Source organism: Panthera tigris, chromosome F3 (assembly GCF_018350195.1).
Source record: "Panthera tigris isolate Pti1 chromosome F3, P.tigris_Pti1_mat1.1, whole genome shotgun sequence".
Taxonomy (NCBI): Eukaryota; Metazoa; Chordata; class Mammalia; order Carnivora; family Felidae; genus Panthera; species Panthera tigris.
The window spans coordinates 6,848,869-6,875,069 of NC_056678.1; the positions used below are offsets into that span (position 1 = coordinate 6,848,869).

At 53.6% G+C, this 26,201-nt stretch overlaps 1 protein-coding gene across 5 annotated transcripts in view; it reads right to left on the reverse strand.

The window, feature by feature from the left end:
- Positions 1–1,346: 1,346 nt before the first annotated feature.
- The window catches only part of SDCCAG8 (SHH signaling and ciliogenesis regulator SDCCAG8), a 251,378-nt gene continuing 226,523 nt past the window's right edge, over positions 1,347–26,201 (reverse strand). For 2 of the 5 annotated variants that reach the window (XM_042976936.1, XM_042976935.1), the window contains 3 exons: positions 11,632–11,758; positions 3,127–3,336; positions 1,347–1,679 (listed from right to left, as the gene is read on the reverse strand). In XM_042976936.1, the coding sequence (XP_042832870.1) occupies positions 1,650–1,679; positions 3,127–3,336; positions 11,632–11,758 (367 nt within the window). In that variant the 3' untranslated portion in view covers positions 1,347–1,649. Of the gene's footprint in view, positions 1,680–3,126; positions 3,337–6,582; positions 6,677–11,631; positions 11,759–26,201 lie in introns of those variants that run through there. The other 3 variants (XM_042976940.1, XM_042976937.1, XM_042976939.1) reach the window with 3 other exon arrangements.

Here is a 26,201-nt window from a genome sequence, read left to right on the forward strand (position 1 = left end):
GGGACGGACCGGGTCTCCTTGGAAATGTGTTCAGTCAGGACCTAACAGTCTTCACAGCAGGTGGTCTGGACCCGGAACTCTCTTGAGGAGCGTCGCTCGGCGGTGACGTCTTCCTGAGAATGCGGAACGCGTTGCTCCGCACGCTTCCCTTCTGAGAGCGTGTGTCGGCAGGTTAACCACCTCTGTCGTGGCCGCTAGACGGGTAGGGCGGTTGTACCACAGTCTGATTACCTGGAAGCATTTTGGATGGGGCCTTTTTCCGATTTTACCTCATACGCCTGCTATCGTAGAAACTTGGCTTGGCTTCTGGGACTAAGCTAAGTAGAGGAACGGCTTTGGGACCAAAGTGAGTCAGGCATGCGTGTGTGTGTCACACAGCCAAACCTGAGGGCAGGCTTCCACGTGCTCTTCTCAAAACCACTGGGATTGACACATCCAGGAGGCTAAAATAAAGCGACCTCTTACAATTCTTTAAAGGTGCTATTTTTAGAATTGTGTCATTTATTTACTGTAGTCCTAACACAGAATTAGGGACAATTAACATACCTTCTGCGACACCCTTTATGTCTAGCACATTTGAGGAGATCGAAAACTGGATCCGAGTAGACGTTCTGCTCTTTCAGGCTTGAACTCGTCCGTGCTCGAGAGACTTTTGAACGGTCTTTGCATGTGTACCATTTCCCCACCTCCAACGCTGAACCCCCCCCCCCCCCATCCGTCCTGAGATGCACGGGTGGGGGACGCTGAGGGCGAGGGCGAGGGTGCTGGGTTGCCAGCCGGGAGAGCGGCCTGAGGTCAGGGCCCTGTCCTGCCTGCAGCCTGTGGTGTATCCTTGTCCTCCTCAGAGACAACCCAGCATCTTCAGCGCCCATTTTTATTACTTTCCAGCATTTGAGGGCTCACCTGTGTATCGTAGAAATACTATTTGAAGCTAAAACAATGATCTGTTTACAGACATCTGATAGAACTCCAAGTCAATTGTGTCACTTCAGGAAGTACATTTTCAGGCTCCTCTCAAACCGCACACTGAAGAAGAAACCCAAACCGCCAAGCCGAAGACGCGTTCTTGTCTGTTCTTGTTGTTGACGGAGCGGACAGAACAGCGCTTCCTGGCGTCTCCTGACTGTGCACAGATTAGCAGGATGGTAAACGATGGAGCCTTACGAGATGTTGATTCAGAGCGTTAAGAAGCGGAAGGATGGTGTCTAGCTCATGAGGAGGGAGAGAAACATGAGTGGCAGGAAGAAAGTCTGGTCCTTAATGCCCTTTGGCCTAGTTAAAATATGTGCCTTTTTGGTGTGTTTCGTTCATCACTACAAGGTAAAAAGGAAACGCTTCAATTCAGGTCTTTAAAAAAGTTCATTTATTGAAATTCACATGTGTAACAGGATACAAATGAGCAGATTTATCAGAACACAGTTAACTTCAAGCCATTTCTGCAAACATAACTGCAGGAGGTCTCCTGGTCCGGCGCGGGGCCTGGCCACACGGGCACCGCTGGGCAGTAGACGCGGCTGACCTGGCCGCCTGCTGCCGTCCGGGGCGCCGGCCACCGGGAAGGTCGTGGTGCTCTGTGGCATCTCACGAACAAATCAGATGAATGTAAATATCTCTTTGTAAACCATTTATTTCACTCTGTTTCATCCAGGTCAGCAATCAGATTGTGGCATGCTGGGTAACTGGAAAAAAAATGATAATAAAAAGTAAGTTTAAATAGATCACGTTCTTCACTGTGATTTGTCTTCTCGCTGGTGCAGGTGCCTCTTCTAAGGAGGAAGACATTCTTTTGCTAAAAATAGAGAAATTGTACATGACCAACTGCACGAAAATCTTGTTACTCCCCCTGACCTTGGATCACAGCCCCTGTCAGACAGGAACTGAAGGGAACCCATTTTGTTTTACGGCCTTAAATCTGAACACATCTGTACTGCAGGCATCTGTCTTGGGAGTAAGGCAGTCTGATGACGGGACGTGGCTGGAGGGCCACCACTTCTCTGCCCAGGAAAGGAGACCCTGATTCATGCCAGAATCTGTTTACTGAGAACTGCTCAGACATTACAGCTGGTAAAGCAGAACAAAAAACAGGATGTAGGCCGAGTGTCCCTAAGAAATTCCTAGTGAAATCAAAACGAGCTAAAACCTCCAAATTTCCAGCTGCAGACAATTTATTATCACACACACACACCCACTTTTTCCCCCGTGGAAACCACCTCCCACGCACTGGAAGAGGGAATTCGGTGTATCTGGCCTTAGTTTTGAGCAGGAATAAATGTTTCAAAGCTAGCTCCTGAAAATCGGGTTGAGGGAGGCACAAGTTAGGGATGTGGAGAAGCCTCTTGTCTGCCCTGGCCGGCAACGGGGCCGCTCAGGTTAGCGTAAACCATGTCCGGAAGTGGTGCCAGAAACCACTGCAGATGGTCCTGCTCCACAGAACAGGGCACACCCACCCTGCACCACGTGGGAAGATGAGTAAGGCAGTCCTTGACCTCGAGGAGTGAGGTCCCTAGGAGGGCAGGCAGTCTGGTCTGTGTGGCTGGAAACTACCTTCCAGAAAGACCGACCCGTGGGCCTCGGGCTCTGCACGCCCTCTGCACTCTCAGATTTCCTGAGCTAGAATCAGGGTGGGGGGCTCCTGGGAACCCAGTTTCAGTCACAATTACTCGAGGGTTTCCGAGACAGGACAGTGAGTGAAAGACCAGAATTCACGCATGAGAACTAGGAAAATCCACCTGTCGTCTCTTTCAAAAAACGCAAAAAGGTAACGTGTACGTGTCAGGTTTCTCAGCGTGTGTGACACTGATGATGCCTTTCTAGGGAGCAAGTCTGTGAGGAGACGGGGAATTAGGATGTCACATGTGCGGCCCACCGGGCTCTGTACACAGGGCGGGGGCCGCGGCATGGTGAGGAAGCACTCAGTGTGTGTGTGCAGCCCTGGGTGGGGGGCTGGGGCTCAGGGGCCCTCTTCCTTAGGGCCCCGGGGGGCTTCTGGGCTCTCCAGAGCAGGCCAGCAGGAGTCCACTGCCCCAGAGCCCTTGCAGAAAGGGCTCCTTTCCACCCCCAGCGACACACTCAGCCCGGGGGCTGCCACCCACTCAGTGGACCATCACGTGGGGTCTCCATCCAGACCTGATGCTGTCCAGTCTGGACGGAGCTGACCTGGTGTGGCACCACCCAGGGACTGCAGGCTGCGGGCCGGGCGCTTCCTAACTTCAGAGACTCCGGGAACGTCTCAGTGCAAGGATAAGCAGAAACCACGACAGGCATATCGCAAATGGAGCGGAACTTGGGGTAGAAGACACACGCCCGCGACTCGCACGGTAGAGTAGTGGTTAAGACCTGAAGTAGAAAGGAAAGGTGTCGCGGGAATTTTTTTAAACCAAGCTCCAGGAAACTGGCACCTCTCGTTATGAGTCTTCCTAGTGCCTGTGCCCCAGGCCCATCTAGTAACTTCCTGCCCGACTCGTCCCCTCTTGGCACTCGGGCCTCTGCCTGGGAACCGGCCACCATGGCCCCGTGGGGCCCTGTCGGAGCAGATGTGAGGTCCCCGACGTGAACGGTCTCTCTCCCTGGAGCAAATCGCCTGTCACTATTTCTTCGCTGGTTTGGTATTTTATTTGGTCCTGATGCAAAGCCTGTCCTGACTTTCCCATTATGGTGCTTGCCTTTCACTCTCCATCCCCAGTGCCCACGGCTGCCCTGCCCATGGCAAGCATTCAGTAAATATCAGAATGACTAATTCAGCCGATGACGTCACCACTCGGTCTCTAATTCCCCACTCAAGTGTCACCCTCAGTTTGCTGGATCTTCAGTAAAGAACAGTTCTCGGTACCTCCCCCATCCCGCAGCATGTCCAGAGACCGAGAAGCATTAGTTACTGCCCAAATCCTGCTCGTCTGCCATCACCTCTTAGGGAGATTAGCCTTGCTGACTTCCAGAAAGCTGGGTCCGTGGTCCTTACCACCACGATCCGGGCCTGGCTGTAAGGGACAATGAGGATGCACATGCCCATGGGACATTAGCTGGCTCCAACTGTGGCTTGAGCCCTCGGCCACCTTCTCCCAGACCTCTGCCTCTCAACTTGTCACCAAGGCCCCTTGCCGTGGCATGCCTGGGCGGTGTGGCCACATCGGCCGTGTCCATGGCTGCCCTCCAAGACAGAGGAAGGCCCACAGGGTACCCTGGCACCTGCTCTTCTAGAACACTGTCCACAGATGACATAAACGCTCCCCCCTCCCCCATCTACATGCCTGCTACTGCTAGCCCATTTCCTTTGTTCTCATTTTAAATCCTACGAGAGCCTTCTCTCCATAAACCCTGACCTTTGTGTTTATTTCTGAAGTTTTGACTTTAAAAAATGAGTCTCTCTCTGGGTGACTTGAATTGTTCCCCAGGCAACCACGCCGTGGGGTTGAGCAGAGCCTTTTCTGCCGCCTTGTTCCCAAGCCTGTGACCCGGAAGCACACAGCCCACCTCATCCCGGCTCACAGAACGTGCCTGCTCAGCCTCAGCCCGACCCAAGTTTCCCTCTGCATCCCTTCTCTGTGGACTCCACCTCTCACTAGTGCCCCCCCACCAGCCTCACTCATTTTCACATTCTCTGTGTCAGTGTGGCCAACTCAAAAAACGGTCCTGTTTGGGGAGCCTGGGTGGCTCAGTCGGGGAAGTGTCCGACTTGGGTTCAGGTCGTGATCTGACGGTTTGTGAGTTTGAGCCCCGCATCTGACTGCAAAGCCAACTTCAGACCCTCTGTCCCTCTTTCTTTGCCCGCCCCTGCTCTCTCTCAAAAATAAACATTAAAAAAAAAAAAAAAAAAAAAAAAAAAAAAAAAAGTCCTGTTCCTTGTGCCTCTGGCAAGAAAGCATCTATTTTTAGCCAGAGAGAGGAGAGTCCCTTCCCCACCTCTAGCTGGGGGCATTTTAGAGCCTTGTCCTGAGGTCCAGAGAAGCCACCAGTACCTACTGCTGGAGAGCCAGGGCCTCACCGCAGGCTCTGCCCCGGGAGAGTCGGATGGACACCCACCCCCTCCATGCAGCCTGTGGCCCAGGGCCTGAATGCCACTTTCTCGAGAAGTTTTTTCCCTGCCGTTCACTTCCCAGTTCCGTGCACTTCATCTCCCTGGGCCTGATTTTTCTGTCTGGACAGAAAGGATGCCGAACGATTGATCCAGTGGCCCTGTCTTGCCAACCGTGATCTCCGCCAACCCGGCCGGCTTCATGGTCACCTGTGTGGGAGCCGGGTGATGCGGGGGCTGCCTCTTCAAGGGAAGCTGGTTCTGTTATTAAGGTTTTCTGTTTGTTTTTTGGTTTTGGTTTTGCTTTTGAGCAGGACCCGAGTGATATGAAAGCTGAACATTTTACCCCAAGTGGTACAGAGCTGAGATTTGAACCTCGGCAGCTGGACCTCGAAGTCCAGGCCTGTTAACGCTCTTGTGACCTGCCCAGCGAAGCAGCACAGAAGCCACCAGGTGTGCTGTCTGTGGGATCAAGCAGAAGTCAGATCTGGGAGGCCAGCTGGCACTCCCAAGCCACTCGAGCTGCGGGAGGCCACCGATTTGCTCAGGAGGAGGGTGCCCTCACCAGTCCTCCGCAGAACGTCGTGGAACGTGGCCAGGAGGGCCACAGAGGTGAGCCTTCCCCCAACCCACGGGGCCCTCGATGGACTGCCTCCAGGTCAGCAGAGTCCAGCAAAGTGACCCCAACCCTGCCTCGTCCCCCGGCTCCGGCACCCCAGAACCCGGTGGTCGGCAGCTGCAAAGCCGGGTCGCCCGCACACCGGGCAGTCCGCCGAGCCCCTGACAATGACAGGCCTGTGCAGGCAGAGGTCAGAGTCCCGGCTTCCCTAGACCATCGGCCTGGCTCTCTGCCTCTGGGCCCCACAGAGGGAAGGGGCTGTAGAAGCCAGAGAAAGGAAAAGGTAGAGGCAGGAAGAGCTTCCTTGCAGAACGGAGGTGGGCCGAGGAGGAATCCTTGGCTTTCCGGAAAACAGCATCTCAAGCTGGGCCTGGGACGCGTGGCATGGCGGGGTGGGGAACCGGGGAGCCCGGTGCGTTGGCCGCAGGGGTCAGACTGCCAGGACGCCCCTCCCCTCTCCAGAGCTCCGACGACGCAGGAGTCCCATGCCTCATGCCGTCCGACTTTGTCATCTTGCAGCTTCCTGGAATCCCGCAAGTCATGAGAACTTTCTTTGCACATGGGCAGGTGTCTGTGTTTTATAGGAACCATGTTTCCATGGTAAATAGACTTTCCGAATTCCCAAAGGACAGACAGTGTCACCAACAGCAGAGAGTGGAGCCTCTGGCTGCCTCGTGTTTGAAAGCGTTAGAAATAAAGACAACACTGACATTTGGGGTTGTAATGTGACGGGATTGCAGTCTTTTAAAGGCAAGAACCACTTCTCTCTGCTCCATGTAATATTCAGTGTTTTGTTCACTTGTCTGATTGGATTAAAATATTTAGCTCCCTTTAAAATCTTGATTGTGAATTTCTATTGCAAAATGTACTGACTCAGGAAGCAATAAGTGGAGCAAGTGTGTCTGCAGCAGCAGAAAATTCGATTTATTTTTCCTCCATGCGTCCTACGCTGACATTCACTCACGGACAAAGTGAGCTGTTAACGGAATAGCAGGTCTGTCTTCAGTGAAGCCTTATGTGCTTTTCAACATTAATCACACGTGGGCCTTCAGTGGAAAAAAAAAAATAAAAAAACAAAAAAACAAAACGGAAGTTAAACTCGGTGATTTGAGCTGCTTGGGGAAGTTTCCCTGAGGGTCGCAAGACCCGTATGTCAGAAACAGACACCGGGGTCTCGTGTCACTCTTGAAAAACACTCAGGCAGCAGGGAGTTAATGACATTTTAGCTGCATATGTTCAAGTGTATTTAAAAAAATATGCAAGTCACTTTGGTTGACAGTGTCTTGTACACAGTTTTGAAAGAATCAGGGCAAACTTTAACAGAGTCAGTTTTTATTTGAAAAATATTTTCTGGGAATGTATCAGTGTTTATTTTTGAGACTGACAATTCGGGTGAAAATCAGGATAAAAACAAAAAAACAACAATTTGGTTGAAATCAAATTGTTTGTTTTCATCTATTTAGAATTCTTTCCAAAAAAATCTTGGTTCAGGAGGAGGCTTTTTTAATTTATTTTATTCAGTGTATTTGCTGTTCTATCCAGGCACCATCTGTCCTGCAGGTAGCTAACTCCAGGAAGACACCCACGTGAGCCGGGCGAAGCCCCCAGGACTGGGGAAGGACCCCTGCCATCCCACACACACCTCCGGGTCCCATCCTGGGCAAGCCGCGGGCACCCCCTCCTCAGCTGGACCCCAGCCTGGCAGCCCTGGGCCATGCTGACATTTCTGAGGCCATCCTGCCCTTGCATCAGGTCAACAAAGGGGCCTCACCCTGCCCCTCATCTGGGTTCAGCCCTCTTGCTTGGGTCCTTTGGTGGAACGAGATAATGTCCATGATTCTGAATATAACCACATATGGCTGCTAGATCCGTGCACAAGTTCGAATCAGAGTAGAAAGTCAATTCACTGCCAAGAATACTCCAAAGTCACAGGGCCAACTGATTAATCACCGATAAGTCAGTCTCAGGATGTGTCCTGCGCACAAGCGCCTCAACTGCAGGGACGAAAGGGTGCCCCCTGAGCACTGAGGATGGAGCCCTACAGGTCGTGCGTGGCAAAGGTGGCGGGGACCAGAAAACACAAATCTGCTGAACCCCGAGTTGTTGCCCAATGAGTATATAAACAAACTCCTGGCGTATAAAACCATCCTCTGAATGGACAATCCTCCCCAAGAAAAGACTCTGATTTTCTCACTAGCTGGCATCTCCCTCCCTGGCCAGATGTTAGAGCCCCGGGCACTGGGTCACAGACCACCGACCCTGGTCCCAGCTGCCCACCCCTGGGGCCCAGCTTCCTCATCTGGACATCACCCCCATGCTACCCCTACCACGGTCTCTCTCCCCACAGAAGAGGCCGGAGGGCATATGCCCAGCCTCGCCTGTAATGAAGCCACTTGCTGTGCCTGGGGAGATGATATGGGGCCCTGTTTGCAGTCAGGCTGGGTGACCGTCTTCAGGCTCTGTTTCTCCACACTGACCAGCACAGCCATTTCAAGACATTTTAACAAAAGCCCTTTGCTAGGGGTGCCTGAGCGGCTCAGTCGGTTAAACATCCGGACCTCGGCTCAGGTCATCATCTCGAGGTTCATGAGTTCGAGCCTGATTTCGCGGTTCGTGAGTTCAAGCCCCGCATCGGGCTCTGTGCTGACAGCTCGGAGCCTGGAGCCTGCTTCAGATTCTGTGTCTCCCTCTCTCTCTCTCTCTCTCTCTGCCCCTCCCCCACTTATAATCTCTCTCTCTCCCTCTCTCTCTCAAAATAAACATTAAAACAAATTTTTAAGCCATTTTCTAGAAGTCCCCCACCTGCAGAGTGAGGCAGGAGAGTAATCAGGCCAACGTTTTTAGTCACACTAAGATCAAGGCAGATTAGTGGTCAGCACCCTGTGCCCCGTGCCCCGCACTCCGCACTAGACTGGCTCCCTGCACCATAGCAGCGTTTGAGGGGAAGATGGGAATCCTCGTGGGTAGAAATGTCACTGCAGCCTGGTTACGACTGTGACCAGCTCCCTCTGCAGACACTGTCCATGTTCCAGAACTTAAGCAGAAGTGATTTAGGATACTAGAGCCTTTTAAACAGGCTTAGCTGTTTCCTGTCAGAGGCCACAGGCCAACCCGAGCCCTGTCACCTGCTCCAGGGCCCGGGACTCAGTACATGGGAGCAGATCAGAGGGAGGGGACTCAGCTTCGGGGTGGCCAGGAAATCTCCATTCTCTTTGGGGTTCTAAGTGGACAGAGATTTTTAGAGTGTGACATACAAAATTAAGTCATTATGCTTAAGTTATCCAGGCTGAGAAAATGGAAGCCTTTAGCAAAGCCATCTCCAACCCAGAGATGAACCAGTCTCTCCAGGAAGACAGGAACTGTGGCCGAACCCTCCAGAACCGTCAGCAGGCAGTGTCCTCTGATGTCCCTGCTGGGGGCACACAGCGGCCTTGTTCATGTCAAGACTTGGAGGCTAACCTCACAATTCCAGCTTACTCCATGGCTCAAGTGGGTCTAATGCCACACTTGGGTAGAAAGAGTAAGCCTTCAGCTTAGATATTCAGCAGAGAGCTTGCAAAACTGGACCCCTGCCTCTTCTTTGAACACTAGTGTTTGCTACTGAAAGCCAGGACTCCCTCTATGAAATTCCTTTTGTCATGTTCATATTAAAATAACTCCAAATGCACTCTGTGAATCTGAAAGACCCCTTTAGAGATGAGCCAGATGGCTGGTATCAGACAACTCAGGACGGTCAAAGCATCTCTGTTGCTTCAGCCAAAAGAAGAAAGACCAGCTCGGTTTTCTGAGAATTTTTTGAGGTTTGGGTTGTTCGTTTTTGTTTTTTTTTTTTTTTTTTAATGCATTTTATGAAAATTTTGCAATCCATTTGGTAATTAGGTTTTTGAAGCCCTGGAAGAGGTTTCAAGCATTGATGGTCCATGTTAAGATCTGAGTGGTTGTAAGGTAGGCAGATGGGGAGTTAAAAGGGAAACCCTACCCGGTAACGATCTGGTCCAGAAGCTGCCATGTGCTCGGAGCTTGTACAGAACACTCCCCACAATGTGCGTCCTGAAGTGGCTCTTGGCTTCTAGAGCCAAAGGATTCACTCCTGCTAGGAGTCCCTGTTCCTCTACCGCGTGTGGCGGGAGCCCCATCACCTGCCTGACAGCCAGTGGCCTCAACCCTTGGCTGGTGCCACACAGGGCCTCCTGTGGGACGCACCCAGACAGTTAGGTTGGGCCCAGCTCAGTGTGTGTGTGGGGGGGGCGGGGGGCAGCAGGAAGGGCCTGAGCACGTCTGAGAAGCGCGGGGCGCAGTGGGCACAGCGCTGCCAGCCCCCTCCCTGGCTTTCCCTGGGCTTCTTCTGGGCCTTCTCCAGTCTTGCGAAGGGAGGGGAAGGGGAAAGCCTTGACGTTTCTTGGACCTACTATGTGCAAGAGGTTCTGCCGTGCACCTCAGGGCTGCACTCACTGAACACTTCTGACATCCCTTTTGAGTCAGGCTGATGTGACACACACCCCCCCCCCACCCCATCCCCGGCACATGTGGAAACTGAGACTCAGAAGAGACTCCAGTGACTTGTTCTGAGCCTCACGACACTGGCACAGTCTGGAATCCTGCTCTGTTCTTTCTGCCTCCAATCACTTGAGAGGTTCTCAAACCTCCGTGTCCCTCAGAATCACCCAACCAGCTGCTTAAAATGCAGATTCCTAGGCCCTGCTCCCAGAGATCCTGCCTTGGCCTGCGTGAAGGACCCATGCTCCTCACACTTTTCTGTTTGCAAACCTCCTGGACTGTGGCATGAGGTGTGACAGAGTCAGCGGCACGGGGAGCAGAGTGGCCGGGCGGGTCCCCAGCCCCAGGCCTTGGAGGTGTTCACCTGCCACCTTGGAGAAACGAGTCCTTAGAGAGGGACTGCCTGTGCGAGTGGGAAAATTCACTCAGAGGAGAGCGGCTCCCCGCTACCCACCGGGCACATGGTTATTCTGAAAGAATCATGAGAGACAGTTTCCCAGCCTCTTCATCTCCAGATACATTCTTCCCGCTAATCATCCATCCAAGCACTCACTGTGTGGCGTCCCTGGGCCCTCACAGAGCACCTGGCTGCAATCCTAATTCAAGGCTAAGACCAGGGCCAGCCCACAGGCCACCGCCGTCGTCCTAACAAATTGCTCGATGGGGCAAAAAGTGCAGCTTGTCTGACAGGAAGAGAGCCAATTTAGGAGAGAAAAGTCTCATACCACACTCCAAGTTCACCTGGCTGTTCCCTTTCCCCACCATCCCTTCTGGTGGCCCCAGAGCTAACCTCAACAGGGAGGTCCTGGGCTGTGGAGTCAACCTCTGATAGGACACTGGTAGTGTCCTGCTTGCTAGTTGGGCAGGCTTGCTGGAGCCTCAGTTTCCCTATCTACGAAATGGAGGCACAATCAGTCTCGCAGGCTCGTTCAAGGGCACGTTCTGTATTGCAGCGCAGCCAGGCCGCCCGCAAACACTCAGAATCTTCGCTCGGTCACCAGGCACCTGACCTGGGACAGGACTCCTGCATTCTGCTCACAGAGGCCCCCTAGCCAGCGGCCTCTCTTTCCTCACCTGATTCAAAGCAAACGCATCCTCCCTCCGGGGGCAGCCCAAAGCCGCCACCTCCAGAATGCTCACCACCCTCCCCACCCTTCCACCGCCAGCACGCCTGGGCAGTGGTGTCTGTGGCCTGCCGGGTCTGTTCTCCCACACAGACTGCAGCTCACCGAAGGGGGCAGGCCCATGACCCACACGTCTCTGTCCCCCCCTCCCCTCACCCCCCCGCCCCGTGCCCATCACAGTCTTCAGGAACTACCTCCCCCCCCACCCCCACCCCGCCCCGGGTTACTAATGGACCAATGTGATCGCTGGGCATTTCACCTGTAAAGACGCAACACTGAAGAAGGAAGGAGAAAAAGCCCTGCCTGCGGATTCTGCTGTGTTCTCTGGCCGGTGAGCCAGCCCTGAGGACTCCCGCCCCCGTGCTGGGTTTGCACAGTACCTGGGATCTCAGACGCCCCACCTCTTCCTGCAGACTCTGTCTCTCCAGCAGAAGCTGATTCTGCTTGTTGAGAAGCTGCACCAGCTGAAGGGCCGTGGCCTGGCTGTGCTTGTCCAGCTGCTTCAGCCTGCAGAGAAATCCACCGCAGAGTTAGGGCCCGGGGGCAATAGGTGTCAGAGAGCAAGGGGGACCATGCCCAACTTCAGCCCTCCGGCGTGTTCCATGGCTGCCTGTGTCTGCGGTAAGCTCCAGACGGTGAACCGGGAGCTGTGAGTCTAGGGCGACCCTGAGGTGTGAGGCCGTGGATGACTAGCAGTGGGCTAAGTGGAACGGAATCGTTATCAAATGTGAACCGGCATTAAGAGCCTTTGCAACGGAGTTGTCAATTAGGAAACACACAGACAAGTTGGATAAGTAGAAGAAAAACTGAAAGCGTAAACTCACCAGGGTCAAAGACGAGGGGCCTAAATGCCTCCATTGTTCAGCTGGAGACGTTGCTGGCAGGCTGGAGCAGACAGCCCGCCCTGGCTGGGCAAGTGGGCGAGGGACAGCAGAAACACTGAACTAAGGGTTTTCCATTATTAATCACTCAGTCAATCACGAGCTCCGGCATCGCTGACCAGATGTCTTTAAAGATCCTAAATTTGTCATTCTGCTGATGGGCCCTCCTCTCCAGACTTGCTAATTCACTCAAACTATTATCCTCATTTGTCCACAGACGGCTTCCTACAGCCAGTAGCACGCTCGCCCCTGGGAATGTAGGCTTTGGATTAAATTTAGAGTTGCATAACTACCCACAACTGTTCTGGAAAGAAGCTGGATGTGTCATGCGCCCTTCCTCACAGACTTCACCCACTAAAGCACCAACGGTGAAATTAACTTGTATTTTCACAAGCAAGGGATTTTCAAAGCTCAAGATGCATTTCAAACTCCAAGCTACATGTCCAACACTGAGTCAGTGACCTCTCCGAATCTGCAGACACCGGAGTCGGGGCGCCCCCTTAACCTTCCTGCGAGTCCAGGGAGCTCTGAGCACAACCAAGGGGTGGGAGGGCACCCTCACCAGCAGCGAGGCAGCAACCTCAGAGGTGGTACAACTACACTCCAGGAAACCTAACGACTTTCTAGTATTACTGGCACTCTCCCGGATGCCTGTGCCACGTGCAACCCTGTCCGTTTCCGAGACGGCACCTACGTACCGCCCGCCCTTCTCAACCTCGGATGGATTTGGGGGCACCTTCGTTCAAGCTGCCCCTGACAGCACACTTGCTGCCCCAGTCCCCACCCCGGTTCCCTCCTCTTCACACACCGCGGGCTACTTCCCACACCGGCAAGTGCCACGGGGAGCGAGCGGGAAACCGAGAGACACCGGTGGGCGCCCAGGCAGCAGGGCGCGCATGCTCACAAAGCCGGCCCCGCCCCCCCTGAGCTGGAGACCGCCGTCTGGCCCCGCCCACAGGCCCATGCCCCGCCCACTGGCCTCCAGCCTTCTGCGGTTCTGGAGAAAGAGCAAGAAGAGCCAAGGGCAGAGCTTAGTTCTTTCCTCCTGAGCCTGTAGCTGTTCCGGGCCAGGGTCAGCTGCTCCAGCCCAGATCGGCTTCCCAGGTCCCCGGAACCGAACACAAGGATCTTCCATCCAAGTGTGAGTGCTTTCCTGCTCCTGTTCTGTATACACAGTAATGCCCCCGGCCCCTGTTACCCTTCCTCCGATCGTGGTGAGGCCAGGGCACCTGGGGCTTTGGGAAGCCCGCTCTGTCCCCACCGCCACTGTCACACAGAGACAGTTTCTCCTGAGAGCAGCCTCAAAACCACCCCACTGGCGTCAGACCAAACAGGAGTTTCCCTGCGTTGCGTCCTGGACCGGGCGCAGCTGGGGGAGGCAAGGGCATCCCAGGGCGGCCTAGAAGCCGGGCCAGTGGGCTGGGGGCGGGGGTGGGGGTGAGCGCCAGGCAGGGGCATTCTGCCGGGACTGAGCCGACAGATGCAGGCAGCCACCACTCATTTGAGCAGCTACTCTGCTGTCCAGCACCGGAGTGGGTCCCGGAGATGATGCAGAGAGGAGAGCAGCCTTTTTCCTTGAGAAGCACACAATCTAACACTTGGATGTTTGAATCAGGCGAAAAGCATCATTGTTAGCAGCTGAGCTGTCTAAACCCTTGGGTGGCTTTCCCCCTCCAATCAAGTCCTGGGTGTGGAGACAGCCACAGGCCAAGAGTTAGCGAGGTAGTAACCCACTGGCTTCATGCTCGCTGGAAACAAATGTAACAGAAACATGTGATAAATAGATGACACCATTAAGGCTTAAAGGCAACAAGGCGCCAAGAATGGCCTTTCTCCATGTGGTCCCTTGCCCTGTGCTTTGATCAAATGGGAAAACAGTCCTATGGACTGATGGCTTCAGTATGTGTTTTTGGGCTCCTGGAAAGAGGTGGCTGCCTGATCCAGAGCTCCGGGCTGAGCCAAACCCTGCTCTCATCGCACAAAATACCGGCCATGGGCTGGCCACACTGGCTTACAGCCAGAATCGGGGCCAGTTCCTGCCTAGACTCTCCCCCTTTGGAGCCCCCCGGAAGCTAAATCAGGCTCTGTTGGCAGCCTTTTGCAAACTGTAGGCTTCGGATCCCTGCGGCAATTACCTGAGAGCGCCCAGGCCCCACCCAGCCTGGATGAATCCATTCCCTGGGTGTGAACTGGGCATCAGAGCAGGAAACTGCTGCCTGGGTTGTGCAGCAGAAGGACCACCGATCTGGGGAGTAAGGGCCTCAGGAGGGCCCAGCCCTCCCTCAACGAGGCTGAGGCGCCCACTAGCTTTGTGGCTGGAACCGACTTGAACACTCCACGCGGTCAACCTTGGGGTGCTTTTCTCCCTTTAAAAGACATGTTGTTCGGGGTCAGCCTCTATTATGGCACTCCATGTGCAGCAACAAAGGCAATCACAAGCTCAGAAAAGGTAAAAACCACAATAACAACAAACCCAAACCCACATTTGTTAAAAGGGTGACAGAAAGAAAGAAAGAAAGAAAGAAAGAAAGAAAGAAAGAAAGAAAGAAAGAAAGCTACCTAGATTTTAGATAAAAGGGATTTTGTTACTGAAATATATTTCAGTAGCAGCTCTCTCAAGGCCTATTAGGAATATTGGGAAGACATTGTTTTTACAATAAAAAGTTATTTTGGGGGACAGCCTTCCCCAAACACCACACAACCCTGCCTATACTCTGTTCATGGATGTTCCATTACTCAGAAGAGATACCTTGGGGTGTCCTAGGACACAAAATTTGTCCTGTATTTTCCACACTGGTTGTTGCTCTCATTTTTGTCCTTCTAAGTGCACGTGTTCAGCTGCCACCACCAACAACAGCTGATGTTAACTGAGCCCTGTGCTTATTCCTCCATGGTGATTATCTCATTAAAAGGTAGGTGCTAGCTTCCCATTTTACAGATGAGAAACTGAAGCTAAGAGGTTCGATTAATTTGCACAAAGCCATACAAAAGTGGTCGAGCTTGGAGGCACGTTTAGGCAGTGCCTGAGTGTTTTTGTTTTTGTTTTTAGCGTATTTATTTATTTTGAGAGAGAGAGTGAGACAGAATAATCACAAGCAGGCTCCAAGCTGTCAGCGCAGAGCCCAATGTGGGGCTCAATCCCACGGACCGTGAGATCATGACCTGAACTAAAATCAAGAGTCGGGCACTTAACCGATGGAGCTGCCCAGGTGGCCCAGTGCCCTGGTGTCCTTAAGTATTGTTAATGGATGGTTGATTCATGGAGTTAATTCAGGAAACCAGCCAACCCTTGGCAAGCATCTAAGTGTGGAGTACTAAGGTAGATACTGGGAAGACATCAACAATCACAATGGGTCCCTGCCTTCAGGGGGCCTCCCAGCCAATTCCGGAGAGACCAGCTGGAAAATGAAAAGGTGCTGTCCTGAAAGCAGCGGGGCCGGTGAAAGCAGGAAAGCGAGTGGTCACCGGGCAAGTGAGGGGTAGAGGAGGCTTGTGCCTATCAAGGAAAACAGACCAGCATCTTTGGAGCACCAACTACGTGCCAGGCGCTGCACTAAGTGCTCTCAACAATCCCGCGGGCAGAAACTCATTATCCCCACTTTAAGAATGAGGAAACCCAGGCACAGAAAGATACACCGCTGGTTCGAGCCACTCCGCCAGTATGTCAGGACGTGAAAAGAATGGGGGTGTCTGGGAGGGGCAGGGAGCCCCCCATGAGAAGAGAGGCTGCAAAGGCCATGCTGTCTGGAACTGTGAGCTGGGCGGTGTGGCTGGCCCACAGTCTGCAGGCTGCTCACAGGGGTAAGGCTGGTCCCAGCCAGCTCTGCAGCCAAACTAACAGATACGGACCTGGTCGTCCACATAATGATGGTGTCTTTCACCGGGAAAGAGAGGATGGGAGGAAGGGCAGGCCTGGAGTGGGAGTTCTGGGGCCAGGGTGAGGCACCTGTGAGACACCCACCCACCCAGCAGTTGGGGCCCGGCACCTGGGACAGCTCTGGCTGGATCTCTGGTTGTGCTGGCCAAACCTGCTGAGAGGCGAGGCCATGAACTTGGGGCAAGATTCACCCAGGGAAGCCTGGCAGAGACTTTCACGTTTGTTAAAAATACAGGTATTGGGTGGCTCAGTCGGTTAAGCGTCTGACTCTTGATTTTGGCTCAGGTCATGAGCTCATGGTTTGTGGGTTCCAGCCCCACGTGGGGCTCCGCACTGACAGCACACTGCCTCCTTGGGATTCTCTCTCCCTCCCCCTCTCTCAAAATAAACAAGCCCCCTATGAGCTTCCTGGCTAAGCACACGTACAGCAGTGAGGGAGCAGGGCCAGGGCAGGGCCTTGGGGATCAGCCACATTTTACAGGCTAGCAGAGGACAGGGAGCCAGCAAGCCATAGCAAGCCATGGGGACAGAAGACGGGGACAGAAGGAGGGGAGCCAGGAGAGGAGACCTGGAGCTTAGGGGAAAGGGGGCTTTCTGGGAGGAAGTGGGGGGGGTCTTTGTGTGAGATGCCACTTGGCTGTGGAACGCGCTGTGGACGTGCCCGGCCACGGCTGCCTGCCCTATCAGTAGGGAGGCGTGGTGGAAGCCTGATTATAAGGATGGAAGAGGGGAGACTATTCTGAAGAGGGGCTTCGCTGAGGACAAGGGAGCAAGAGGGACGCAGAGGATGGAAGGGGCTCGAGGCAGTGGCCGGAGGACCGCAGGAGAGGAGGGAATTCCCAAGGCCAAGAGAACCAGGCTTCCCAAGGCGGAAAGGCACCCTCGGCGGAGACTGGGACCCTCCTCCCCGAGGCAAGAGGGCAGAGAGGTGAGCAGGGGAAGCCCCTGCCCAGCAGCCTTCATACTCTGCCTCAGTTAGAGGGCACACATGTTTGTTGAGAAAAGAAGCCAGGCGACAGCATGGTTGTGGGGGAGCCGGCACCCAAGGGCCGGGCACAGGGCGCACCTTCTCACGGAGACCTGGACGCCCTGACTTCCTTCCCCTTTGGATGATCTCGCCCTTCCCGGCCCTGTGGGACTCGTGCACTCCAGCCACCCACATACCCTGCTGCTTTTCCTCTCATGTTCTTGGCCCTGGAGGTCCCCTGGGCCTGGGACGGGACCCTCCCTCCCCCCGGATCTTCACAGGGCTGAGCATTCTCAACGCTCACGTCTCAGCTTCACGGCCTGAGAGGCTGCAGTTTCTCGTTCTGTCTGGGTCCCCTGTTTTGGGTTGCTTCCTGCGCAAGGCACGACGTAACTGGAGGAGGGAGTGGAGCGGCCCTCACCAGGCCTGCTCTGGAGTCTGCCTCGGCAGCAGCCCCTCCGGTGAGAAGGGGCCCCTGACAGCCTGCAAGCCACACGCGGGCTCCCCACGCGGGCACAGATTTCGGAGCCCGGTTCCTAACTTGTATGTCCATACCCAGTGCCTGCCTCTCATCTCTGGACCAGGCACCCATTCCACTCCTGCCAGGTGCCCCCGGGACACACTTGGCATCTGCACTGTGCTGTCATGGCACCCAGCGGAGCCGCGGCCAGGCCGGGCCTCCCCGCGAGGCAGCTGGTGCCCCCCTGCCCTTGAGGGCAGCGAGGAAGGGCCCCTCCGGGCCACTCTGCGCCCCAGGCTGGGCTCTCCATCCTGACGGCCGGGGCCAGGCCCGTTTCCTTACGGACCTGCCGGTGCCCAGCCACCGCCACTGGGCAGAAGCGGGCCTGTCGAGGGAGAAGAGCCGTCAACAGGGGCACGGGCTCGAGGTGCAAAGGCTCCGGGGAGGTACAGGCGGGTGGGGCCACAGCTGCCATCGGAACAAGCGGGCCTGGGTTTCTGAAGCCCAGGATGCAGATCGGATATGGGTGGCTTGTACCCACGCTGGGCCTGGACGATCCCCTGCGCCACACCCGCAGCCATGATCAGAAGCAGCATTTTTTTTTTTTTTGTTAAATATGCAAGACTTCAGGATAAGATGGAGCAAGTGATAAAATACAAAACAACTTTACAGGAGCTGAGTGGGCTGGGTACAATCTTATGCAAAACAGAAGCGGTGCAAGCTGCCAGCTCTGGTCCTGTGCTTCAGACACTCGTTTGCCATGAATACTGTGAAAGCGAGTGAATACATATATTTAAATTTTTTTATGTTGTATGTGATACATACAAAATATATGCAGTGTATAAATACGCTATGAGGTATAATAACCAAATGAACACTTGTGAACCTGGTACCAACACCATGGGGCTGCTTTCCCATGTGGTTTTCTCCAGGCCGGCCCCCTTCTTCCTCCAGAGGGGGCCGATGTCCCCATAAATGTATGTGTTCTTGATTAGAGGTTTGAGTTTCGCTCAATAGTTTCACCCAGGAGCTTCCTACTGACTACTGTGGGGTGTTTTTTTTGTTTGGGTTTATTTTTTTTTTTCCTTTCTCTTTTTGTGTTGTTTTGCCTTTGGTTTGGGAAGGAGGGCAAATGTCTTTTAACCTAAAATGTTTTCAGACCAGAACCCCTTCCTTTGATCACTCTGGCTACGGTAAAGATGTGCCTCCCCTTCTTAGAGAAGTATTCTCAAATGCTCAGACCCACAATTTCACAGGGACAGGGGCCTCGTCATGGAAATGAACATTTTTCAACCAACATATGGATGTAAAAAGTGCAAATGCTTGACTGTAAAATATGCAATCACGTCTCTACTGTTCCCAGGGAGTGGTCCCCCTAACAAGAGCAAGCGGTAGGTATTACTCTCGTCCGCATCGTCGGGGGCAGGAGAAAAGGGAGGCACAGAAGTCGGTCGCCTGCCCTCCTAACTCAGGCCACCAGCAGGGGTAAGAGCCAGGATGACTGGGTCACAGTGGCCTGCTCCTCGCTGTGCGTGTCTCTCTTGTGGGCGGGCCCACCTCTGGTCGCCTGGCTCTGAGGCCGCCTTGCCACCTCCTCCCTTGCCCTTTCCGTCCACAGGGCTCAGACGCCCGGCTCTGGAGACTGGTTCCTAAACTATCCCCTCTTTCCGCAGCCAGCTGCCCTGGTTACCCCGCTACGGTCCTGTTCTCAGTCGTGGCTTGTCTGCCACTGTCACTGAACTCGGGTTCCCAGAAGACAGGAATGGGGTCTTGTTCATCTTTCCATCTCCAGCACTCAGCAAGGTGCCTGCCATATAGACTGTGCTGGGTAAATACATCAGAATGAACAAACTACTTTCCAATGGACACTATTTACACCAAAGAGACCTGTAATTTCTTGTCTATAGTATAAGCATGCCTTCAGATGTAATAACTTTGAAAGGGCATAAAATATACATTAAATAATTTGAAGTATGCTATCGAAATTCGCCACTAACTTAAAAGATCCCAGAACAGATGCATGAGTGCCAGCTGTACTTGGATGTTCAGACATGGCTTCAAAATCCTACCGCGAACTACCTATTCCGCTGGGGCAAGAGGCTTGGTCTCAGTCAACCTCAGGTTCTCCATTTCTAAAACTGAGAAAACAATAACTCCAGACCTCCTGAATCAGCAACTCCGGGGACGGTGGGGCCCAGCGGTGTATGTTTTCCTAAGCCCTCTGGGTGATTCTGGTACATTCTCAAGGGTAAGAACCACTGGCATGAGATAATTCACAATACTAGTCACACATACAACATGAGTTCTGCTGGAGAAAAATTTCTCCCCCTGGCTCCAACTCTGATCCTCAAAACAGCCAACTGTCCAAACGAAAACTATCATGGTCTACTCCCAGACTTGGACGTCAGTCATAAGTTAAGCAAAGCAACGTGGTCACATTGAGTGTCAGTTTCCTCACGTGTGAAATGAGACAATAAGCTAGAAGCAGGGGTCAGCACACTTCACACCCCCAGGCCACACCCCACCCTGGACCACTGCCTGTTTTTGCACAATCTGCAAGCTAAGGATGCTTTTTCCATTTCCGAATGACAAATGTAAAAAAGAAAAAAAGAAAAAGAATACTTTGATGTGAACGCCCCATGACGTTCAGTTTCAGCCCTGAAATACACTGACTGAAACACAGCTACGCTCCTCCTTCACATACTGTCTATGACTGCTTTGCCCCGTAACAGCCCAGTTGAGGAGCTGCAACTGAGCCTAAAATGTGGACAGCCTGACCCTTTGGAAAGAAAGTTTGCTGGCCCCGGGGCTGCAGGATGATAGCCTTCTCTTCCAGCTCCACGCATCCATGGCGCTGTGACCATACAATCTGTGTTCCCATCCTCAAACCCTGCGGTCCACTCTAGTCCTAATAACACGGGTTGCCCAAGTTGAAGTTCGAAAGCCCAATTACCCTGAAAACTTGCTCTAGGGAGTTAATTTCAGCGAATAAGCCATATTAACTTAAAGTTGTACGCTTTTCTCCAATGCCTGAACATCGCTCGCCACAGTTTACGTAATCCCATCTCATTAACGTCATACAGTGTCAGCGAGAATAAGCCACGTGCTTAGGCATCTGGAACACATTCCGGCCGGTTATCCTCACATAGAACATGAAGGCAGTTTCAATGGCTGCTCTGCCTTTTAATTTCCTTTGCCCAAATCCAACCTGTTCGACAGTGATCGTAATTGAGTCGTTCATTCTAAAGATTGTGCCATTCTGGGGAGAGTTGACCTTTCCAGCAAAGGAGATGTATGTTCCTGCACCCTTTAATTTTTCATTCTCTTAAATTTCCAATCAGCATAGGCGGGGGGCAGGCGCTGCTTAGGGGCAGCGATTGAGGGAGAGACCCCTGCTCTTCTCTGCAAAAGGAGCACCTGATGAAGTCATGTGAGAGCTGAGGGGCACCTCAGAGGTCATCCAGTCCAGCCCATTATGGTGAACCTGTGGCCGGTGGTCACACAGCTTGTGTGTAGTAAATCTAAGAATGAAACCCATGTTTCTTGACTCCAAATCCAGTGTTCTTGGAAGCATCTCAGAATCCTTTTGAAAAAGGCCTTCTATTCCATACTTAGAAAAAAAAAAAGGATTTTAGGCAAGGATCTTGAGAAAGGTGACCCACTGGGGGACCTAGTGGGGGCTGGAGGCACAGTCATTCTCTGAGGCCGGGGTGGGGGAGCCCCTGGGCCAGTACTCCTCCACCCGGCTCAGGGGGATCGCCAGTTCTGGCTTTGCTTTTGTTCCTTTTTAACTGCACTCCGCTGCGGACTGATAGTTCTGCGAAAGACAATAAAAACACTCCTGCACCGATTGCCCTAAAAGTTTCGAAGCCCCGTTTCTGTTATCTCGTCCCCGACCGGTTTGCAGACTCCTCAGTCTGCATGCCAACCTAGTCCGGACTGGTGCTGGCACGAAGGACGCAGATGCGGGAGGCCCAGGGCTCCAGAGACTCATTTGGGGAGCTTGCTGGGGGCCAGCTCCCCAGGCCGCCGCACCCCCGAGGCCTCGGGTGGTGTCACCTGGCGCTCTCACAGACCAGCTGCTTAAGACAGGCTGGAAATGAGCCTCAGCTTCGGCACAGAACACTGAGAACATCTGCTGCATCACTGCCTTGTCATCCGAGAAAGAAAGTGCCATGTGACACGGGCTGAGCTCCTGATCCCCTCGGAGGGCCTGGCAGGGAGAAAGGATCCTGCAACCAGGAACAGGAGGGGCAGGAGCCGACGCGTCAGGAACCTTAAACTCTAAAGAACCTAGGAGACGGTTTGCCTCCAGCCACGGTCACCTGTAGCTCGCTCTCGTTAAGGCAAAAGCAGTCATGGGGAGCACAGCCCCACTGTGCAACAGGGAACGGGATGGAGGGATGAAGACGGTCGGGTCTCACGATTGCTGCAGAGGAGAGTCCAGGCCACATGCAGCTCGAGGCCATTTAGCAGCACCAGCAGAGCACCCCAGATGCCTCTCCTACCACCCTCTACCTAAACCTCAGTGGAAGCATCCCCTTGTTAAAAAGCATTTATTTGGGGGGCGCCTGGTGGCTCAGTCGGGTAAGAGTCCGACTCTTGATTTCAGCTCAGGTCATGATCTCGCAGTCGGTGAGTTGGAGTCCCGCGTCAGGCTCTGTGCTGACAGCTTGGAGCCCGGAGCCTGCTTCGGATTCTGTGTCTCCAGCTCTCTCTGCCCCTCCCCCACTCAGGCTCTGTCTCTCTCTCTCTCTCTCCTTCAAAAATAAATAAACATTAAAAAAATGTTTTCAATAAAAAATAAAAAATAAACATTAAAAATTTTCCTAAAAATAAAAAATAAAACAAAACTTTATTTGAAAATACTATCAAAAAAAGAAAATAATATCATACTTACAAAAAGTTGTAAGAATAGTACAAAGAATACCCGCATACCCTTTATCCAAATTTACCTGTTATCACTTAACCCATTTACTATTCTCCTCTCTCCACACACACACACACACACACACACACACACAATGGATATGTATATTTTTTATTTATTTATTTTTAATTTTTTTTAAATTTTTAACGTTTATATTTTCTTGAGACAGAGAGAGAGAGAGAGAGAGAGAGAGAGAGAGAGACAGAGAGAGCATGAACAGGGGAGGCTCAGAGAAAGAGGGAGACACAGAATCTGAAACAGGCTCCAGGCTCTGAGCTGTCAGCACAGAGCCCGACGCGGGGCTCGAACTCACGGACCGCAAGATCATGACCTGAGCCGAAGTCGGACGCTTAACCGACGGAGCCACCCAGGCGCCCCTGTATATTTTTTATTGTTTTCAGAGCCATCTGACAGTAATTTGCGGGCACCCAGACCTCAGTGTGTAAATCCTAATGATAAAGACACTCCCATGTACCATAGTATATTATCAACTACATTGACTTGGAACAGTGACAAAATACCTTTATCTAACCTACTGATTTCTAATTTTGTCAACTGACCGGAAAATGTCCCTTTCCTCCCTACAGAAAAGATCCTTTGTGCTTAGACAGCATGTCTATTTAGTACCCTGTATCTGGAACAACTAAGAGATCAGTTTTATTTTGACGAATACTATTTGCAACTAAAGCAAGTATAGTCTTTTTTTTTTTTTTTTTTTTCAACGTTTTTTTTAATTTATTTTTGGGACAGAGAGAGACAGAGCATGAACGGGGGAGGGGCAGAGAGAGAGGGAGACACAGAATCGGAAACAGGCTCCAGGCTCCGAGCCATCAGCCCAGAGCCTGATGCGGGGCTCGAACTCACGGACCGCGAGATCGTGACCTGGCTGAAGTCGGACGCTTAACCGACTGCGCCACCCAGGCGCCCTGCAAGTATAGTCTTAAAAGCAGATGTGGCACTATGAGAACGCACGAGGGGCCTGTTCAGACGCCCTCCGGAGTGACTGCAGCAGTGTGGTGTTAGCACGAAGATTCGGGGCCAGTGAGGTCCCCCAGGCGCTCCCAGAGGGTCTGAGTGTCCTGGAGTGTGGCAGATCCACACTGGAGTGAGCTTGCCCTCTGTCTTCTTCGTGTTCAACCGTCCTCGAGGTCGGCAAATTGGTCACAGAGGTGTGATCGAGTCAGAGTGGGCCCACGGCAGCTCAGTAACCAGGTCCAATCACTACGGCACCCTTACTGGCACACATCTCAATTAGGTTTTAATGCAAGTAATTTGATAAGTACTCCTGGCCATCCGCTACAGAACTGTCGGTGCCGAAAGCTTTTTATTTAGCTCCTCCTCCCTCTATAGTCTATACTGAGGCAGCCGCCCTGCTGACCCTTGTCAAAGAACCCCATCTGCTGGTTGCCACGGTAACTGAAGGCGACCAGTTGAGCTGAACAGAGTGACTCAGAAATAAAATCTGCAGCCAAAGGAATTCTGCGAAGAGTAATAAATCATTTAGTAAAAGGGGGTCCTCCACACAGTGGTGGGCGTTGGGACAATACGGTGGCAGAGCTCTTCCAGCTAGAAGGTCCGGCAGAGGCCTGCCCACTTCCTTTCCGGGGAACTCGGGCAGCACAAGAGTCCTAACCTCGCCCAGTTCCACGCCGTCGCGGGGGGCAGAAGGAACCAATCATCAACACTTTAACGTTTGGGTTGTGAAATTCTGAATTTTAAAAGGGGCAAGAGAACCAGACTAGGCTTCCAATACTCCTTCCTCTATTTTGTAAAAGGAGCACGAGTAAACAAAGTGCCCCACGCAGCTCAGGAAACCACGGTGGCCTTGAGGTGGGCGGCAGGGAGAGAAGACGTATTAAGACTGCTCTGGCTTGGGGCGCCTGGGTGGCGCAGTCGGTTAAGCGTCCGACTTCAGCCAGGTCACGATCTCACGGTCCGTGAGTTCGAGCCCCGCGTCGGGCTCTGGGCTGATGGCTCGGAGCCTGGAGCCTGTTTCCGATTCTGTGTCTCCCTCTCTCTCTCTGCCCCTCCCCCGTTCATGCTCTGTCTCTCTCTGTCCCAAAAATAAAAATAAAAAACGTTGGGAAAAAAAAAAAAAAAAAAAAAAAAAAAAAAAAAAAAACTGCTCTGGCTTAAGGAAGGCCACCACTGCCTCCGGTCATCAATCAACCTTGGGGTGCTCCAAGCAGAAGCCATCTCTGTGTCCAAGGTGTGCAGTCTTTGAGAGAGCAGGGGAGACAGGATTGGGTTCAGAGAGCAGGGAGGTGTCACTACAGGATGGCGGAGAGGGTCAGGGGCTCTGTCTCTACAGCACTTGGTCAGTGTTCCAAACAGAGCAAAGGAGGCATCCTTCCTCAATTAAGAGTTCCTGAATGAGAGGAACAGAAAAGAGAGGGAAGGACAGGCTTCCTGAAGGCTGCTCCCACGGGCCAAGTGAGGGCCCCAGCAGTGGGCTCAGTGTTGATGCCGAGGCCCTCCCAGCACTGCCACCACGGTTCCGGTCATGGCCCCCACGCCCGGTGAGCTTCTGCTGTGTAGACTAGGAATCCCCTGTGGGCAGCAGTACCCAGATTTTAAGAAGAACCCCCAGGCATGCTAAATCACCCATCCAGTATTTACTCTCTCTAGGCCAGGTCCTGGTGGTTGTGATGCAGCGGCAGTAACACCCTCCCAGGCGATGACAATAGGCGGTGAGGGGCTACAGGACCGACAGCCGGGCCTGGGGCGGCGCTGGGCGGTGACGGGAGGCTGGGGACCCTGCTAGTGTCTCTCCCCACAGGCCGCAGAGCAGCGTTTTGAGAGGTGTGGGCGCACAATACTGACATCCTCCCAAGCCCTGACCTGAGCTCACGGCCACGGGAGGACCTGCCCTAAACCATCCCCGGAGACAGTGTCCTGCTTTAGAGACGAGCAGCTGCCAAACAGAAGGTAGTGGTCGTCTCCCCCCCGCCTCGCCTTCCCCCCCCCCTCCCCCCACCTTTTCCTAGATGCCGCCAATGAAAGGCTCCATCTCAGACTTGCAGTGAAAATCCCGTCGACGGGAGCGGGGAGCGGTGGTGCGCGCTCAGGACGAGCCCCGGGGATGCAGCCCGCCTCCCGCCGCGCGCTGGCCACTTGCGAGCGCGCCCGCCGCGCCCCTGCACCTGCTCTCAGGCCGCCTCCGAGCGCGCCCGGGGCTGCGGGCGGCCCCTCCCGCGGCGGGCGGGGAGGCGCCCGGCTCCGGCCCCCCACCGCGCCCGCCGACGCCCCCCCCCCCCCCCGCCCCAACCCCCGGGCCGCGCGGCCGCTCGCCCCGACCTCTGGGCTGCGCCGCGGCTGCCCGCGGGAGGGGGGTCCCGGGAAGGCGCCTGCACCTGCCGGGCGGCCGGGGCGGCTCCGCGGGGCCCGCGGGGCTCCGGGCTGTGGCGGACGGCGAGGATTAAGCCGACGTGGCAGTCGAAGGAGATGGGCGAAAGGCTCATTAACTCCAAGCTCCCGTCCCCGTCTCCTTCTCCCTGGGGAGCAGTGCGGGAAAAGTTTCCTTGTGATGGGAAAGGTGCCGCGTGATTGTTACTGGCTTTTCTTACCTTTTAATTCCTTACGTGTAAACCAAACGTTCACCGTTTGTGGATCATCCTGGACACTCAAGATTTTAACCAACCAGGAAAAAAATATTGGCTGACAGGCCGAAGCACCATTACGGCCCGCTTCGGTTTCTGGGTTAGTGATTAAGCTTCTCCTGTGACCCAACTGAAAGGGCCCAACACCTGAAGACCTCAAAGAAATGCGAGTTAAAAGGTGCTGGGTGTGACAGCGCTTTATCCGCGCCCCCATTGTCCTCCAATAACCCAACTGG